The sequence below is a fragment of the Leptinotarsa decemlineata genome, unplaced genomic scaffold (genome assembly GCF_025532065.1).
Source record: "Leptinotarsa decemlineata unplaced genomic scaffold, Ldec_3_MD MMD2_tig00026307_RagTag_RagTag, whole genome shotgun sequence".
Classification (NCBI taxonomy): domain Eukaryota; kingdom Metazoa; phylum Arthropoda; class Insecta; order Coleoptera; family Chrysomelidae; genus Leptinotarsa; species Leptinotarsa decemlineata.
Genome location: NW_027412681.1, coordinates 3952472 through 3971912, shown reverse-complemented (window position 1 = coordinate 3971912; position 19441 = coordinate 3952472). Strand labels below are relative to the sequence as shown.

Here is a 19441-nt window from a genome sequence, read left to right as displayed (position 1 = left end):
TATTATGAGAATTATTAGGGCAGGCAAAGAATATATGTAGGAGAGTCTGTATTTCCCCACATTCGCAGCGGTCATCATCAACTATCTTAATTTTGTAGAGATGCGCTTTATTGAGGGAGTGAGTGTTCCTAATTCTACACATATTGACGATTTCTTTACGAGAACAAGTAGCCAGATCCTTGAACCATGGAGTTTTCTAAGGTTGTGGTACGGAGGAAAAGTAAAGTTTGGCATTGAATTGTCCATTCCCGCTATATTGATTGGTCCAGTCTATCCAAATATTATGTTTCAATAATGCTTGAAACTCTCTATAGTCTGCTTGAGGATGATTAGAGAGTGGATGATTTCTTCCAATGTTGTCAAGGTTATTCTTCTTCTACTTCATGGATGGCCTGAGCCGCGACGGTCATTAGCCTAAAACATTATTTATAAGATGTCGCCTTATAAGGAATTGAAAATAGGCGATATTTCACCTGGTGTCGATGTTGTGAACTAGAGAAATACATTGTTTATCTTGCTATTCATGATTGATTGCTTATTTTCATGGCTATTATATTTATTGTTTTTGTGAATTGGTGAAGATTGTTTTGATTATCACATTTCCTCAATTTTAATATAAGTGATTTCAAATGAACTTGAAAATACTCAATCAATATATTGCCAAAGGAACAAATGGTTTTGTAAAAATAGGATCATATTCAAAAGTCACGTTTGGCTACAAAGTGGGCGAAAAATCCAATCAAAGTAACTAATATTCTGATTATGAACATTAAATTACAAGAAAATCAATTTACCAGTTTAAATTTCGAATATTCGTTATAGAATTAGAACACACATATTTGAAACATTTCGAAAAAAAAAATATTTAATATGAATCAATATGAAATTTCACATACAAGGAAAACTTCCACTATAACTTCTCGCTGAAAGATTTGGTGGAAGTATTAGTTTTCAACTCTCTTTTTGAATGATTCTGAGAGGCTCTTTGTCTCTATAAATCACTAAACATGGTCTTCACGATATTTTCAAAAATTTCAATCGATAAGAGCACCCAAAGTATATATATTAAAATTCTGGGTTTGAAAGCAACAGAAAAAATTAGTATCCCTACTGAACTCGAAAAAAAAACAGGAATCAATCAATGACGTTTTTTGCAAAACTAAATTTATTCTGTAACCATTGATCTCAAAATATATTTGGAATTCTTCAGTTGACCAAAACCGGTAGACAAATGCCAAAGACTCCCTCCAACTCATCTAAAACAGAAATATCTGAAGGAATATTTTGCCGGAGTTCTATTTTTAGTTATCTCAAAAATAAATAATACGATTTCTAAGAGTTTTTGATTCATTTACTTTCGACTATGAACCCTTATAGTTTAGATTCAAGTTTGGCTCTATGATCGTTCAGGGAAGCTCTCAATTCTCTTCTTAATATCTTCCCACTGGGATTCTTAGGTATGGAAGAAACGAATATTACACCTCCTCTTAGTCTTTTCTGGGGCGACACTTTACCTGAAAATTATTTTCAATTCAGTTTGTGTGTTAGTCAGTTCATGAAATGGTAATACGAAGTTAAAAAACAGCAGATTGTAACTTACTAGCTACATAATCTTGGAGTTCTTGTTCGGTTACATTTTCTTCGTCATCTTTCACTACAAAAGCGATGGGGAGTTCTCCGGATATTTCATCGGGAAGCCCAACAACTCCAACATCGATTACTTTTGGATGACCTAGTAGTATCGCTTCCAATTCTGCAGGAGCAACCTAAACGTAATATAAATTCCGTTATATAACCAAATAACTTATAAAACAACTTCACCTGATAACCTTTGTATTTTATAAGCTCTTTCAGGCGATCTACGATATAAAAATACTTGTCATCATCGTAATATCCCAAATCCCCGGTCCTCAACCACCCATCAGGAGTGAATGAATCTCTTGTTGCTTGCTCGTTGTTGAAATACCCTTTCATCACCAGAGGACCCTTTACACATATTTCTCCAACCTTATTCGGTCCCAGAGACTTGCCAGTTTCGGTGTCTCTTACTTTGACGGACATATAGGTTATCACTGTTCCGCTGGAACCTGGCTTGTTAGTAACGTTATCTTCCATGATAGTGACCGCTAGGTTTGATTCGGTGAGGCCGTAGGCTTGACGAACTGCTTTGATATTCAATCTGCAAAACATGAGTACTTATATGGTGGAAAAATGAAAACGACATAACAGGTCGATTGCGCCTAGTTGGAGATACTTCAAATCAACACGAAGAAAGTTGGTTTTCAACAACTTTTAGCCAAAATTCTTGTGATGTCATTTTTACGGAAAAAAGTACTTTACAAAGGGATGTGAAAGTAAAAATTAACAATCAAAATTTATCATGATTTCACTTCAATGAGTATTTGAAATGGTGACATACTGCAACTATACAATGAAGGAAATTTTGTTCAAAGCAGTTTTGCGGATATAAACCTACTGATAAGATAAAATATCCCATTTTGTTTATTTTTTCTCAATGTAACGGTCACTACATTCAAGAATGGGAAATTTTCCTCCTGACGAAAATCAAGTCGTTTTCATTAAAGAGCTCTAAAACAACGCATTTTAAACTTATCATTTCAACCTTTTTCTTTAAAAAAGTATTTGAATACTTAAAAATGAGGAATGAAATAATGCATTCAACATTTAAAGGAATTCGTTTCTATTTCACCATTTGGTAACATCGGTTATAGCTAATAAAGGACAATGAATCTGTTACCTGTATGAGACAAACAAAGATGACATATTTCAGAGGCGTGCTGTTCTGTTTACTTATGTTCCGAGTTCCGATACATTCTGTGACATATGACATTTTGTGCACGTAACCTATCTTCCTCTATATAAATAAATAACAAAACAACTGTTGTTCATGTGGCTTGTGGGGGTGGTATTGAACTATAATTTATATTTTGCCTTAATTGTTGACTTATAAAGATAATTTTCCTTTTTTAAGTAGAATATCTAGGAACGTATAAATTATTTCAACTTGATATAGGCGCCGTTGCCAATATGTGAATTAGAAACAAATCCCTTCAAAAATTCAAACCCAACATTTGAAACATCAATTTGAATACTTTTCGAAGTGAATTTGAAAAACTCATGAATTAAACTCAACTTCATTTTGTTCAAACTTGCATTTGCTGTAATAACCCAAATTGAGGAACATTCCCCATTGCGAGTATATTTCCCTGTAAGGTTTCCTGATAACAGAAGGTAAGCAACTGTCAATATACATTCCAGCGTTAGACTTTTCAGGATGTTATGTGTGAACTACATTTTTGTCAGAAAATCAATTGTTCAACAGTGAATTCAGATGGTTATTATTCATTCGTTCATTAAGGTTTTTTTTATTCGAGCACGAATTTAATGTTATACGGGAGACGAGTGGAATTTATGCCTTGTTTCGTTTTCACTGGTCTGTAAAACAGTAAGACTGTTTTCATTATCTGGAGAAGCTTTGAAAAATTATTATTATTGCGGAGGCACATGCCCGTGAGATTTTTTTTTTGGCTAGTAATTTTGCACATGACTGTTAATTCGGTAATCACAGGTCGTCTTTGTCCTAATTGAAAAGGGAGTATTTTTTGACTGTTTTGTAATTTAGTCGAGGCCAAGGCATGATAAAACATATTTTTCACATCGGATGATATTTTGATGTTGGTAACAATCCTTTTCAGTAATATACCTTAAACAACTTTCACTAAGGTTATTATACAATGAATTCCCATGGTACTTGGGTCCAGTTGGAATACTGTTGACAATTGTGTCCCACAGTATTATTATGTTTTTCCCCGTGGGTTGACCAATAATTGACTACACTGAACAACAATCAACGCCACGTCTGGAACGGCAGTGAACATCGAACATTCGCGCGCTCTTAGCTACGTCACAATTGGTTTTTGGTTACCAGTGGCAGCCGGCGTTATTTTCTTTAGGGCATGATTTACAACAATATTTAACTTTTCTTCTAGTGTTGCGGAATAATTCTCATTAGTTTTTTGCATGGTACTAATAATGGTATTAGAATTTTCGATTTTTCTCAACCTCTCGATTAAGCCTGTAAAGTTAGAACTTGAAGACCTTAAACACGCTGTCCCTATTTGATTATAATTTTCGTAAAGGTAGTAATACTTGAAGCTGAATAATTGGAGATCTTTGAATGAGGCGAATGTTGGTAATAACGCAAAGAAGAAAATTTTGTAGTTTTCTGGTGCAACAAAATAATGTACTCTGAAGTTATTATAGTGAATCCAAAGAGAAAAAAAAAACACCGTTATAAGTTTACATACACCTGAATAATTCTCAATTTTTATTATAGTTTCAAGTATCTGAAATCGAAATCAAGCAAAAGTTTACCTTTTTCTAAGAATAGCATCAATCTCTTTATCCAAAGGAGCTGCTCCACAAAACGCTTGTTTGACGCAAGATAAATCATAGTTATTCAATTCCGGTGTTTTAGCAAGAAAAATCGCTAGAGGAGGTGCCAGTGCAAGAATTGAAATTTTATAATCCTGTATAGCTTTTAAGAAAACGTCCCCCTCGAATCTTTTCATCACCACAATTTTATTTTGTTTGATGATGGACGAAAGTCCCATATTTAATCCGTAACCATGAAAGAATGGCATCAATCCTAAAAGTACATCTTCGTCGGTGAGTGTTGTTGCATAACGAGGATCCCTGGAAAAAATTTTCGTTAACATTTCCAAATCGAGTTGTATTTAAAAAAATCTTTTGTAGCCTTACCTTGTCTGAGCATCTCTGGTAGCCATGTTTCTGTGAGTGAGCATAACGCCTTTAGGTAGTCCAGTTGTACCGGAGGAACACAATACGAAGGCAACCTTTTGTGCAGCATCACTATTGAAAGGTTTGAAAGTGTGAGGCGACACCTTATTTCCCAACAAAAGTCTGCGAACAAAGTTGGGAAGGTACTCTGTTCCAGGTACAGGCTCGGAAGAATCAATAATAATAACCTGAAGATATTTGAATTTTGAATTAATCTTATTATTATCATAATATGTGTAATAAAAACCATCGATGCAACAAACACGTTGACTGTTTCCTCTATGGTAACAAGCCAATAATTAACATGGAAAAAATATGAAGAATCAGTTTGTGGCGTGGGCGACATCTAGGCTTCAAAATCAGAACGTCAAACTCAGAGAAAATATTAATTCGGACCCTAAGGTTGGATTTTACGACTCCGTCATCCGAAGTCGGAATCGTAATTGTATCATTGGACAAAAATCAACAATTCAGATGAGCATGAATGTTTATATGATACGAATTTTACAGAGAATTATGGAAGTCATGGTGATAGAGCGGGTTATCGTAGAAGTGGGATGCAATACCATACGAGTCGCTTCGTGTAAGCGACACTTGGATATATAAAATTAAACCCAAATTTATATTCAGAGTGATTCTATATAAAATAATATCTATGAGGAAAACAATAAAATCTTGTGTTTTTTTTGTGTTCCGTGAGTAAATTTATCGGATTGTGTTAATGTATTTCAAATTAGTCCGTCATTGAAAAACATGCCGACAGTTGGTCAGGTGAACGTGAGTACGTCAACCAATCAGAAATTGGTCAACTTTAGGCATCTGGTTTCGTCTCGCCAATTCAAAGTTTGTTTTTTTACAAATCAGAAAACCTTTGAATCATCGGATGGCAGATCCGTCAGAATTCAGCCAGATACATTTACCTAATATTAACTAAAAGATACTTACCAATTTTAAAAACGTTAATTCATCTTTCAAATCAACAAATTTATCTGCCACTTCCTCGGAACAAAATACAATTGTTGGTTTCGTAATACAAAGAGCGTGCTTGAGTTCATCTTCAATGTAATAGTGATTTAAAGGGGCTACAACTGCTCCGATGAACTGGGCTGCCAATACTGGTATGAAGAATTGCAAGTTATTTTCACTGCATACAGATATAACAGAGTCAGAGCTGCAGCCGAATGCACGCAAAGCCTCAGCTAAGTTGCACGATTCTTCTAGAATATATTTATACGTGATCCTTTCCCCGGTGTAAACATCGACCTGAGAAAAAATAGTATTCAAAATATTGTTTCCAGATTCGGTGAGAATATATGACCGTCGAAGATTTTTCCTTAGTTGTGATTTGTTTTCCGCTTTATTTTTCAATAGAAAAATTATTAATTCCACTAATAGAAAAGTGAACGTATCAAGCAACTACGCTGTCGTAATAACAAAGCAGAAATACGGTCGCTTCGAACGAGATTCGAACCCCGCTCTCCTGTTCTTTAGACAGACACATCAACCAAGTGCGCCGTCGGAGAGCAGAATGATGGCCGGTTTACATCTTGAATTCGGAATTTCATAGTGTTCTTGTGATAACTAATGCCCCTATCTAGAGAATAGGAGAGTCGGTTTCGAATCCCGGTTGGGTCACATTTTTCTATTTACTTTTTCATTCACATATCTGCATACCACAAATTTAATATTTTGTTTTATATTACAGACGCTAATTTCACTTGTATTTGAAAACAGTTTCAATTTCATTAATTCAAAAAACGAAGATACGCATGCTTTTTTGAAAGAGTGATAAGGGCCAGTTGAAAAGGCACTTTCATCGCTGTTCATAGTTTTGATACCACATAGTTTGCCATATTTATACTTTCGAAAGCATCTAGGAGTCAATAGGGACATGTAGATCTCAACAATTCAAAAGCATTATTCTTGTATACTACTGCCGTTCTTCTAAGACGTGTGTAGCAACACTAGACTCTTCTGGTCCTCGAAATTGGATATATGCCTCGCGTTCTTTGAAATTAGTTTCAGTAGATTGTTTCGTATGCCCAACATAATTTTTCTCATAGTTCTTTCTGCGACTTATCGTATATTTCATAAATTTCCATTCAGATTTGATCATCTCGTCCTTTGAGTTGTCTGATATCTGTCAGAGTGTACAAACAATTTTGAAAGGTAGGTACGGAATTCGACATAATTCACGCCAATTTAGTTGGTGGAAAGCGGACCGAGAGAAGTATCATTGTTTTATGTGCGTAGATTTTCATTTCACATCTAAAGTTCAAATTCTACCCTTTCAGTAATGGTTATATCATATATATCTAGTCACTGTGAATGCTATGCATGGAAAATGCATTTAAATCAACAGTAGTTGTTCCAATTGTTCTTCAGTATTTTGACTACCATTTTCCATGGCATTGAATAGAGAGGCTTCCACGATTACCCGATTTGTTACTCCTTGATTTCAAAAGGATTTAAAAAGTAAAATCTACACAACACAATCAGCATCTTTGGAAGCTCTGCTTTGAAGAATTGTCAACGAGAGTGGTCGAATTACTTGGAAAACGATTCGGAATGGCGAGGACGTTTCAAATAAAATCTTTGTTATTGTGTGATATGCATATAGTTAAGTCAACAATATTAACCAAAATGTACGCCACTGAAGATTCTTGTAACATTTTGTTTTATGTTGGTACAACATCTAAAAATAAAACCCTAGATTTTTTTTTGTTGCTCGCGTTGCGAATACAAATAGTTAATGTGCCGTCAAGCAACATTTATTGTGAAAATGAATGTTTACAATATTGACACAAAAAAGAAATTTTGAAAAAGTGCAACACCCCGTATTTAGGAAACAATGCATTTCCGGAAATAGGTTTCTATGAACTTTTTTTAAAAAATTCGCTCCTGAACACGTCCTTCACCCTGTATATGCGCATCAATCTATGTATGAGGAATAAAATGAAAACGCAGCTATTTTTTTACGAATTGGGTAACAATCCAATTCAAAATTATTATCTTCAATCTATACAATTTAAAATAGTTCATATAGTTACTTCCGAGATTTAGCTCACAATTATTGAATCGGAGTACCTACCTAAAAACGGGTAATAGATTTGCATGATATTTCGCTAGATCATCCAAACAAATTAACATAAATTCTAATAATAATGCCTCCATCAATTCAATTGAACACAAAATTGCTGACCTTTCATCTCTCTTACCACTCACCATGGCGTCATGTTTGACCGTATTTGACATTAGGCTGTCGAACACAATTTTCCCAACGGTATCATCTGAAATTTGCTCATATGGCTCTGGGCCATGTATGACGAATGTATCATCTTCCCCTACAGTCATGTTTCTACCAAATTAAACCAAGAACCAAGAACTGAAACAAATGAACGTTCACAATCATGAAGTGAAGCAAAAGGTATAAGTGATTAGCGAAATTTGATAAGCGAGGTCAAAAGTCAAAAGTTCTAACTCTACACTCCAGTGGCGGCGTCATATATAAATGTATTGGAAGTTTATTTTGAATTTTTTTGTAATTTTTAGAAGGATTTTTCATACTTGAAAATGTTCATGTGCTATTACAAGTGATTACACATAGACACGCAGCGTAGTTTCGTATAAAAGTTCATAATGTCGTATATTTATCTATTTGAAATATTGCTTTATTCAATTTCATTTTCCGTTTTGTTTTCATTTACTTTTCATTTACTTTGATACTGATACTTATTTTAATCGAAACCTGGAATAAAAGTAACGTTTACTATTTCAACTCGTCACATAAATTCACTATTAGTTCAGGGTTCAAATTCAGGGCTTTAACTCTGTTACTTTGTGGAATGCCAATAATCTATGTGATTGTTAAATACCTACTCAACTGTCAATAACTATGCTTTGTTGGTGATTTCAATCTTTCTTCAAAAGTTTACATAATAAATTTGAGCTTGAATAATATAGTTAGAAGTAGAGTTATATTTCAATGAAAATATTTGGATTATATAAATAGCATAATTCATAATTAATACGCTACTGATGTGTGTGGGGATGGCTTTATCCATACTACAAAGTTCGAGTTTGTGATTGTCTTTCAACTATCTTGTACACTTAACTTGATATTTATATTATCATTCAATCCATATATTCAATCAATATCATAAACCATCCAAGGGGGACAAATCTATCGTAACCTCAACTGCCATACTTCTCTCCCCACCCCTTGTTCACTCATACAATTTGATTAGGGAAAGAACTAAGTGTGACACATCATTAAAAAGGTAATTCCATAAGGAATTCAGACATGTGAGTGTTCGCTACTTAACTTTTCATTTTGGCGCTCTATTGCAGGAAAAACAACTGTTTCGTTTTTCAATTCACATTTTATTTGAAAGGTAATGTGAACAATTGGATTTGAAATTGATGTGTTTTTGCATTATGTTCACAACACATGTGTTTTGGAGAATTTTTTTTCGGTGTCGGGTTAAATCGAACCATAAATACAAATTTCGTCCGCCATTTTGGAGCCACCATCTTGATTTTTCGTATTGAAAAACATTTCATAATTTTTGACCCTGAAAACCACCACTTATCAATTTTGAATCAAATTGGACCATAATTGCAAATCTTGTCCGCCATTGTGAAGCCGCCATCTTGTTTTTCCCTATGTTGCATTGTCACCAAATTTATGTCAAATTAGGTTGCGGATGAATAAGTATCATAATTTGGAATACGGAACATTTTTTCCCCCCAAGAAGGCGCCAAAATCGAAAGTTAGGTAGCAAAAATTGACATGGCTGAATTCCTTATGAAATTACCTTTTTAAGGATGTGTCACACTTACTACTTTCCCTATTCAAATTGTTTGGGTGATATAGTCACCGATAGGGGTGGGGGAAGAGGTTATGATAGGAAGATGTCCCCCTTGGATTAAAAATCGACGTGTTCTTGCATTTTTTTCAGAACTCATGTGTTTTGAAGATATTCGATCTGTTTTTTTGAAGATATTCGATCTGTTTCGTTTTCGGTGTCCCACCCGGTGTTTTGGTTACTGGGTGTTCTAAAAAAATTTCTACAAACGGATTTTTTGCATTCATTAACGTAAAGTAAGTAAATAAAAAAAGTAAAAAAGTAAAGAAATGATATGTAATCGAGAAAGGTTAATACAGTTAAGCTGCTGGAAAATATTTTACTGGTGGCTCTCAAATTAAAATAAATATGGGAATGATCAGAATAGTACTTATTTATTCATCTTTTGATTTTCATGGAATTATTTCCCACAAAGTTGAATCAATAGAGAATCTGCTGAAGTGTAATAAAAGGCAGCATTTTTCCCGAGAGTCACTGCATAATAAAAACCACTGAAGAGTGCAATTAGTCAGTAACTGTCGTATTTATACATTTTACCTACAAATAGAATAATGGGAGTAAATGAAATGTCTATACCTACTTAGTTTTCTGTAGATGACTGACGTTTCGGGAAATAATCCTGTTCCGTTTTCAAAACAAAAAAAAATCATTTGTGAAAAACGCCTCTATATAGTTACAAAATACACAGTATTACTCTTTATGTACCCCCATGATATGGAAGAGTGCGTATTGAAACTACTAATCAAGCGGAAAAACAGTCTATGTTGCACCGAACTGGAAAACAAGAGGAGTGCTGGGAGAATGGGGAGAGGTGAAAGTGCCCAAGTGGCCTCTAAATAGTCTCCACCATCAGAAATAATCCAGTTATCACGCGAAGACGATACTGACGATTGAAACATTGTGAACTAACTTGGGTTTGAAATCTATTTCCTATCATTTTATTTGAATTTTTTCATTTTTTATTCAGGTTGTTTCATTTCATTGTACATTATTTCACTTTTTTATTGTTTGTATATTCTTCATCAATTCATTTTCATTCCAGATCACAATTCAGCGTTCTCACAATATAGGCTATTCATTTCTGTTATTTTTTTGCCATTTCTTTGATTTCCCTTGTAGCCGCCCTGACGCTAGCGATACCTTGAGGCATGGTCTATTGCTCTAATATTATTCTGATTGACATATTTTACATACACGATTTTACACCTGAGTAAAAATAACAGTTTTCGTTTCTGATGTGGTGGTGGACGGACGTGCCGACAGTGACCGTCCACGAAGAAGGCAAGCGGTCGCCATTGTTGGGGACGAAACTCAGCTTGTGTTGTGAATGTCTGCCGTCATAGAACGTGCCATCATTAAATTAAACATTTTTGTGAACAGTCTATAAGTGTTGAAGAAAAACAGCACTCCCATTCACGCCGGTTGGAGGCCGGGATGTCCATGTGGGAGTGTTATAGTGGATGAACATAACTCCTGTCCCCATTCACGCCGGTTGGAGGCCGGGTGGACCTGATGTCCACGTGGAGACAGTATTTTACCTAATAAATGTGTTAATTATGTGTAAAAAGTCTTGAAGTCTACAAAAAATATCAAGTGTTTTTTTTTATATAATAAAAAATTTAGATAAAAAAGGGGTGGCAGCTGCGCCCCCCCGACAGAGCTCCTATCAATTCTGATAGGAGGAGCACTGGTCATAATAGCGCCATCTGGAAGCTGGGACCAAAATCAAATAGTAGAAGAAGAAGAGTAAAAATAAAAAACCATTCAAGTTTTTTGGCGGGATTTGTTTGAATGAAATAGGTTAAAGTAAATATTATGGTTTTGGTACAGTGAAATGAAAACATTCTCACACGAAAAAATAATATAAAAGTCACTTTAAGCAGAGCTCCATACAATGGAAGATATCGAGCGAACTCCGTCGATAGAAACAGTTAGGTTTTCAAAAATGGACAGTGCTGATGAGAAAACTTTGGAAATTACCTCATTAGAAACCCTGGATTCTTTCTTGAGCGAGTGGGATAACTCGGAGAACATTTTTTACATATCCAACATTCCAGAAGTTTGCAAAGAATATCCTTCAATTCTTGGCATTGATGAAGCTGGTAGAGGACCAGTTTTAGGTTTGGACATCTTCATTCCCGCATTAAGTTAACTTACCCTAACAATCAAATAATGAAAGTAAATACGTTATATTGGTATTTATTGATTTACAAGGAGCATTTAATAAAGTAGACTCGAAAATACTTTTGAAAACATATTGTACGAAATGGGTTTTAGGGGTGTTGCTCTGAAACTGTTTCAAATTTAATAATTAGAATACTGTTTCAATTATACTGATATTAATAATATACGTAGTAAAACATGTGCAAAAAAGGTGTACATTTCATTTGTACGTTTTTTGGATAGAAAGACCTGTAGTAATTATTATCAAAGTGAATATTTGAAAAAATCTGTTTAAAATCTGTTTTTCCGTTAATCAGCTGTACAAGAATTTTTGGTAAATCATCTCTTCCACTTGGATTTTGGTTTTTACTTTTCCAATATTTTTAAAGGCAACATCTACAAATGACGGAATAAGGCTGACATTTATTTTCTACTACATGACGATAAATAACATATGACTCCCCTAAAATTGTGTGCTTGCCGTCTAAATGTGATGTCCTACCATTTTTCTGATATGAAGAGATTTATTTAAGTATATATAGATATATTTAGATTTTAGATAGATATCATTGTTACCATCTGTCACTGCTCTAATGATTATATTGATTTGTAACTATAGGTTGTTTTATCAGTACCCCTGTATCGTATTTAAGGTCAGGAATGATTTAGTAAATCTTCCAGGTCCCATGGTGTATGGAACGGCATTTTGTCCCATAAACGAACAAATGATCCTCGAAACTCTAGAATGTGCAGATTCCAAGGCTCTAACTGAAGAAAAGCGAGACAAAATTTTCAATAACATCTGCGAATCCAGCAAAACTGTCGGCTGGGCTATCGATGTGATATCTCCAAACTACATCAGCAACAAAATGTTGAGTAGAAGCAAGTACTCTTTGAACGAAGTATCAAAGGATGCAGCAGTGGGCCTAATCCGAGCTGCTATTAAAGGAGGCGTCAAGATTGAGCATATTTTTGTTGATACCTTAGGCAAACCTGAAAATTATCAAGCGTATTTGAAGGGCTTGTTTCCTGAGTACAATATAACTGTAGCAAAAAAGGCTGATTCAACGTATCCCATCGTATCTGCAGCTAGTATATGTGCCAAAGTTGCTAGAGATCATGCACTGAAGGTCTGGAAATTCAAGGAAGGATTGGATCTGACACATGAGCATTTCGGAAGTGGATATCCTGGAGGTAGATTTGAGTTTGTTATAAATTATTTGGAATATTATTACCATGAAACAATTTTATATATTGTTCACAAAGTAGTTTTTTGTAGCATGTGAAAGAATTACTAATAATAATAATTATTATTTATTTCCAGTCATACAATAAAATTGTGTGGGAAGTGTCAATAAAAAATAGAAATTAAAAAAAAAGAGGAACACAGAGCAACTATTCAAGGTCTTTGAATGATCTGGAAGGTGGTTCTAGTATCATATTGATGAAATTTTAGATTTGTTGTAAAAATTGATTTATTTTTAAACACATACATATACAGTTCAAGAATATGAACTGAAGTTAAAGTTAGGACTCCGTACTCCTTGAAAATTTCCTTGCATGATTCTCTGTTTGAACAATTCGCTATGCACCTCTGAGTTTCTTTTAGTGCTATAGAAAAAATTCCTACTGTGAAAGATCCGTCCCAGAAACAGACACCATACCTAAGTCTAGATTCTACTTTAGCATAATATATATTGAGCATTTGACTCTTTGTTAAAACTGTTCGTAAGTTGATGAAGAGATACAATGAATTGAGTTTTGAAATAAATTGGTGCTTTCCAGTTGAGGAACTCGTCTAGAATGATTTCCAAGAATCTTACATTGTGATTGGTATTTGTTAGGGTCACATTTTTCATCATAAAATATATGCTTTCCACTCTGTTTTGCCAATCGTGGATACGAATAACTTCTGTTTTGTTTGCATTGATGAATAAATCATTGTTATTGAAGTAATTTGATATTCGGCTTACTAATGTTTTCTAATATTTTTGTATCTGGTGCAGATATAACTAACGAACAGTCATCTGCATAAGCGGAATAATGACCTTCAGTAACTACTGATTCAATGTTATTTACATAAAGTATAAACAGTAGAGGACCCATTATTGAAACCTATGGCACACCTATACTTAGATTCAGACATTCAGAATCGACTCTATAGATTTGATTTTTTTTATTGATTTGTACAGACACAAATTGTTTTCTATTTTCAAGAAATTAAGTCAGCCGACTGAGAGAAACCCCTCTTATACCATATATTTCTAATTTTGAAGTTTTTTATGATTAACGCAGTCAAATGCTCTACTCAAATCACAAAGAATCACAGCTGACCATTCTCCTCCGTTAAAATATTCTTGGATTCTATTTAATGATGAAAACATTGCCGTATTTGTTGATTTTTTGACGGAGGCGTTCAAGAAAAGCGTATTAAAATACTTTGGAAAATCCACAGGGGACCGTAATAGGGCGACAATTTTCCATTGATGTTGGTTCCCTTTCTTTTAAAAATATGTTTATATTTTCCAGTTTTTAAATGATTTGGAAAAACACCTACTGTAAATGACATATTAATCAAATGTGTCAAGGGCACTATTATTACAGGAAGAACTCTTTCTAATATGAATTTATTTAATAATATTAGCAATTCATCGTCTGTGTACTGTGTATGGAGTCAAATATATTGTGTGAGGATTAAAATCAACTAAATTTTCAAATGCATTGTTTGTTGAGTGTATTTGTTCACCAACTCAGTAGGAGTCTTGATAAAAATGGATTAAACATGGATGAGATAGTTTCTGGGTAATTTTTGAAATATTTCAGATAATTTCATAAAAATTATATTATCTTTGTCACCTACAGTCACCAAGCTACAAATTATATATGAGAACTTAATTTTTGTTTTCACGAGTCTCAGGAAGACTTCTGAGGGTTGTCGTCTGTTCGGGGACTACAGCTGGCTACCGAAAAATCAATTTTTTTGCCGTCTAACTTTATACTTTCTGTGATACTTTGTTCTAGTTTTCAGCAAATATTTTGATTTCTGACTGAACTTTTTGAGATACTCTTTGATCTCTCGTATAATTATTGAGGGATATTCATACTATCATAGATTACTATCAAATGTACTATATTGAGAGCATTTACATGATAGCTTCATTTATTTCCGAATAAATTGAAAAATGATTGACATTTCTGAAATCAAAGTTCATTATAAATATTGCTGTTTACATGAGCAATACAAGCATTAGTTAATGGTTCATGGTGAAGGTTATTTGAAAACTGTTTCTATGTTCTTTTATGTGTGCTTTGAACGTTCTTTCACTTTGACCTATGTAAAATATCAGACATAAACCACAAAACAATTTATTCACTTCTGATCTATCCATCATCAAACTATTGTTTTTATTATTTTTAATATGCTTACTCGCGTTTTTATTGATTTCAAATGCTATACTTACTTCTTTATTTTTTATAAAATAAGACTTTTCAAACTAGGTTGGCCCAGATATGTTAACTTTCCATAATTTTTCCCTTCGTCTCTTGGAGATGAGTGAATTTCCTTTATGGCTTGACTGCATTACTTTTTGAATAGTCAATAATCTATCAGATCGGCCCTAGATCAAAGTAATGTTTTTAGAATACGAAATGTTTCAATCTAGAAGTAGTTGCTTAATCAAATCCTGCTTGAGAAAGTTATTGTATATCGAAACATGTATAGCGGTTTTTCAAACTTTTTATAGTGAGAATCAAAACAAATCTTTTTAGTAAGTTTTAATATAGATTTTCAGCAAGTATCAGCTAGTTCCATTTAAATCTCTGTGTAGCGAAACGAGTCTAAAATTTTATTGTGAAAGTGGTATAATAATTATCATAAATGTTTTCAACTTTCATGAAGTAATGAGTTAGTGTATGATTTACTTCTGATGTTATCATTACGTGTATACTACAGAACATGGGACTACTCTTTGATATATAGAAAACCTCATGAACTTATTTCTTTTCAGATCCAGTAACCAAAAAATTCTTGGCCGAAAACTGCGATCCGGTTTTTGGATTTCCACAGTTGGTCAGGTTCAGTTGGTCCACTGCCGAAAAAATACTAGAAGAGAAATCGTATCAAGTCGAGTGGGAAAATGTAGAGGAGTCCAAGAAAAAACAGACGGCAGCTGGTGCTTCTTCCATTACATCCTTTTTCAAAATGGCAAAAAAACCTGGTGTCAAGAAAACTATGGGAACCTTTTTCACTAATCGCGGATTAAGTAGAGATGTAGAATTTTGAAATGTTTTTTATGTATTCATCATGTTGATGATAATATTATTTTTATAACATATCATATTATTTAAATAAGCATGTTGATTTTATTATATTGATTAAAAGTTTTTCTATCGAGTCTTGACTTCATTTTTCAAATGAATTTCTTCTACAAACAATGTCTTGTTCTTACAAAAGATTTGTCACAATTTTATGTTTAGTGGTTTTTAATATATCCAAATGTTACTGCCAAACATTTTTTAGAATTATTCATCCTGTTCTACATGACGACAGTATCAATAATATACCAATTGATAGGAAATCAGTGATAAAGTGATATACATAATGAGTATATAATAATAAGTATAAATCAGTCATTAATGGATCATGTAAGGACTTCAGTTTGAACACTCTCTAGTTATATTGTTTATCAGATCATTATTGGAGTATGCTTCAATAATCTGGTGTTCATATTATGAGACACACACACAGATACACAAAAACCAAATAGAAGCTGTACAAAATACTTTCCTGAGGATCTGTGCATTTTATAAGTTCTCACTTTTCTCAACGAATTATATTGTTTGTCGCTCAAAACTTATGGGTTTGTATGAAGTCATGAAATAAACCACTTTGGCTTCCCTGTGACCTAATATTCTCGGGTTGTACGAGGCTGCATGATACTTGCTTCATATATTATCAGAGCAACGATGGTGTTACATTCATGGTTTACCAAAATGTAGCAGAAGCAGGTAAGTAATACAATATTGAAAACAGGCAGAAAAAACTTTACTAGTGTCACAGTACACATATCTGAGAGTTCTTTACCATTCTTTACTAATCTGTTATGGGACGTTTTTCTGAATACTCAGTTATTTATACACATTTCTGAGGCATATTAATTTCTACGGCTCGCGTTAGTTTTTGAAATTTTTTTTATGGATATGTATTTCTGTCCGCTGTTCACGAATTGAAAATCAAAATTTAATACTCTAGTCTAATTTCATAGATGAGGCAACTCAAAATATACAATTTCCTCAACATTGCACTTTTTACAGAAAATTTAATATTATTATAAACACTTATGGAATGTTTCATAAACATTTATGAAACAAAATGACACTTCCACAAGGGACTTTTTTGATTTTGTTGGTTTTTCAAAATTGATCTAGAAATTAATGCAAATTTCACAAGTTTTATATATGCAGGAATTACCAAAAAAAAATTTTCTAGGGCAAAGTAAAGTAGAATTTTCAAAATTTGACAACATAATTTTCGTGACATGGCCAACAAATAAAATTAAAAACTTAAGATTTCAAAAAAATATTATTATTTTGATAAAATAGGAATATTTTTACTTTCTGGAAACATTTGAAATAGGTGAACTTCATTAGTTCCAACTTTCACTGTCTAATATGATTACTTTCTTGGCTGAATGCGTTATTGGACAACAAGCTAGCGTAGAGATATGCAACATATGGAAACTCATAATCAAGCTAGCGTAGAGATACGCACAATAAAAACGGCCTCCTGCCAAACGATCAGTTCCCGCTAAACCTGTAAAATGGAGACAGGGAAAAGGGGATAGGTGAAAGCACTCGAATGACCTATAATCATATCTCGAAAGAATATGTCGAAGACGATTATGGATACTAACAATGGAAACGTCATGAAGTAACTTGGCTTGAAATCTTCATTTCTATTTGATTGTTCAATTTTCAATTATTGTTGCTTGTATTTTTTTTATTGTGATTCCATTTCACGGTTTCTTTGCTTAATATAATTGTTATTTTCAGCTAATCCATTTTAATTTTATTGTTTCTTTGAGGGATTTCAAATCATTTTATATCATATCAGACAATGGAAGTCCGAACTAATGAAATTTACCATGAAACATTGTCGATCACCTTCAAAGAAACGTTTGAAATAGGTGATTGAAGGTCTGCAGAACAAAGGGCATGGGAACTATTGTTAGGAAGTGACTTCCTTAAATATTTGTTTTTTTACTTTTAAATGTCTATATCTTCAAAATTAGATCATAGCGCAAAATTTTGACTTTAGATACATAATCAGAGAACAAAAATACAGAAGTATAATTAAAATGTTCTCAAAAACTATAGCGAGGCGGAAAACGAATAGTTACATATATTTGCATTTTACGTCATCATTCTTATTAGTTTATGGTTGAAGTACCTTGCACACCACAACAAATCAACACTTCAGAACTTTTTAGTTTGGGCCAGCTGATTGTTCCTTCGCATAGCCATTTTGCGTATCCTCCTCCAATACTCTTTGGAATTTGGGTCTAATTCTTCCAAAGGGGAGGCGGTCCAGTTTTTATATTCCAAAGCCAATCAGGGTACTCTTCATCTGGCTTCAGGAGCACATCCTCTCCTGTTTTGAATATATTTGTTCCGCAAGCATAATTGATCAGCCTCTCGGGGTCAGTTTCGACTGGCAGCACTTTCTTCTCCATCACAGGCCCTGTTTTACCTATTTTCTTCTTTTTTAGAGCTCCGCCAATCATGCTGATGCCTGAAATTAGTCGGTCAATTCGGATGTATGTTTTGAAATGAGGTTCACTTACTTCCCGATTCTTTCTTTGCATAATTCTTTTTGGGGAATGATAACTGGAAGGGAATCAAAGAGGACCTTCTGATGGTTAGCAAGCAATATGCACTACAAATACTCATTTTTCAAGAAATGAACAAGTGTGCGTTGATAAAAATAAAGTTATAATTTTGAATTTAACTCCCTTTGGTTTTTGGTTAACTTCAACCTCACTTTCTCTCTTCTTCGTTTCTTGGTGTATGTCCTAAAATCGGTGACATATAAACTTCACTTACCAGTTCCTTATATTTGAATTAGCCACGAGGCTCGATCAAAGATGACGTTTATAGAACAATTTTACGAGTATTTCTTAGATTCATTGGACATCATTAGAAAATAAATATTTTGAAATAACATCTCTGGTAAATGCCTGCCTATAAACAACCACTTCCCCGGTTAATACCACGACGTATATTGGATTGTATCCGACAGACATGGCTATTCAGCCATGTATCGTTGCAGAATCATCCCAATTTCAACTAGATAGATTCTTTTGAGAAAAATAGCTAGTCGAGGTAAAGATCGAACTCACGGCCTTTCAATGAGTCGCGCGCGCTACTACTGCGCTAATTAACTGCTAGGTTGATTTTTGTTATGGACTTTTTTCACGCTTGCCATCGGCTCGTGTCGACAAACATCATTCTCACGAGTGATGGCCACATTTCAGGCTCGTGTAATAATATATCGGATATTGTTTTAATGAATATAAGCATCGTATAGAAGT

The 19441-nt window shown here is 33.8% G+C and overlaps 3 protein-coding genes across 6 annotated transcripts; 1 reads left to right on the top strand and 2 right to left on the bottom strand.

Moving 5' to 3' along the window:
* Window positions 1-90: 90 nt before the first annotated feature.
* Window positions 91-8263, bottom strand: LOC111510627 (luciferin 4-monooxygenase). 4 transcript variants are annotated; one of them, XM_074181049.1, is made up of 8 exons: window positions 8047-8263; window positions 5767-6084; window positions 4783-5009; window positions 4396-4716; window positions 1822-2179; window positions 1601-1766; window positions 1356-1514; window positions 91-414 (listed from the first exon to the last, which is right to left on the bottom strand). In XM_074181049.1, exons 1-7 carry the CDS (start codon window positions 8173-8175, stop codon window positions 1372-1374), a joined length of 1662 nt encoding a protein of 553 aa, XP_074037150.1. In that variant the 5' UTR covers window positions 8176-8263; the 3' UTR covers window positions 91-414; window positions 1356-1371. The 4 variants fall into 4 exon arrangements, with proteins under 4 accessions (XP_074037150.1, XP_023022321.2, XP_023022320.2 ...); XM_023166553.2 differs by lacking the exon at window positions 91-414 and adding an exon at window positions 1135-1271; XM_023166552.2 differs by lacking the exon at window positions 91-414 and adding an exon at window positions 1135-1256.
* Window positions 8264-11372: 3109 nt separating this feature from the next.
* Window positions 11373-16245, top strand: LOC141485074 (ribonuclease H2 subunit A). The gene is made up of 3 exons (XM_074181054.1): window positions 11373-11809; window positions 12534-13046; window positions 15860-16245. The coding sequence occupies exons 1-3, from the start codon at window positions 11584-11586 to the stop codon at window positions 16132-16134; spliced, it is 1014 nt and encodes a 337-aa protein (XP_074037155.1). The 5' UTR covers window positions 11373-11583; the 3' UTR covers window positions 16135-16245.
* A 629-nt stretch (window positions 16246-16874) lies between these two features.
* mRpL54 (mitochondrial ribosomal protein L54) lies at window positions 16875-18929 on the bottom strand. Its single transcript, XM_023166550.2, is given in 3 exon segments — window positions 16875-18433; window positions 18436-18642; window positions 18695-18929. Coding segments are annotated over 3 exon segments (420 nt in total). The 5' UTR covers window positions 18801-18929; the 3' UTR covers window positions 16875-18326.
* Window positions 18930-19441: the final 512 nt, after the last annotated feature.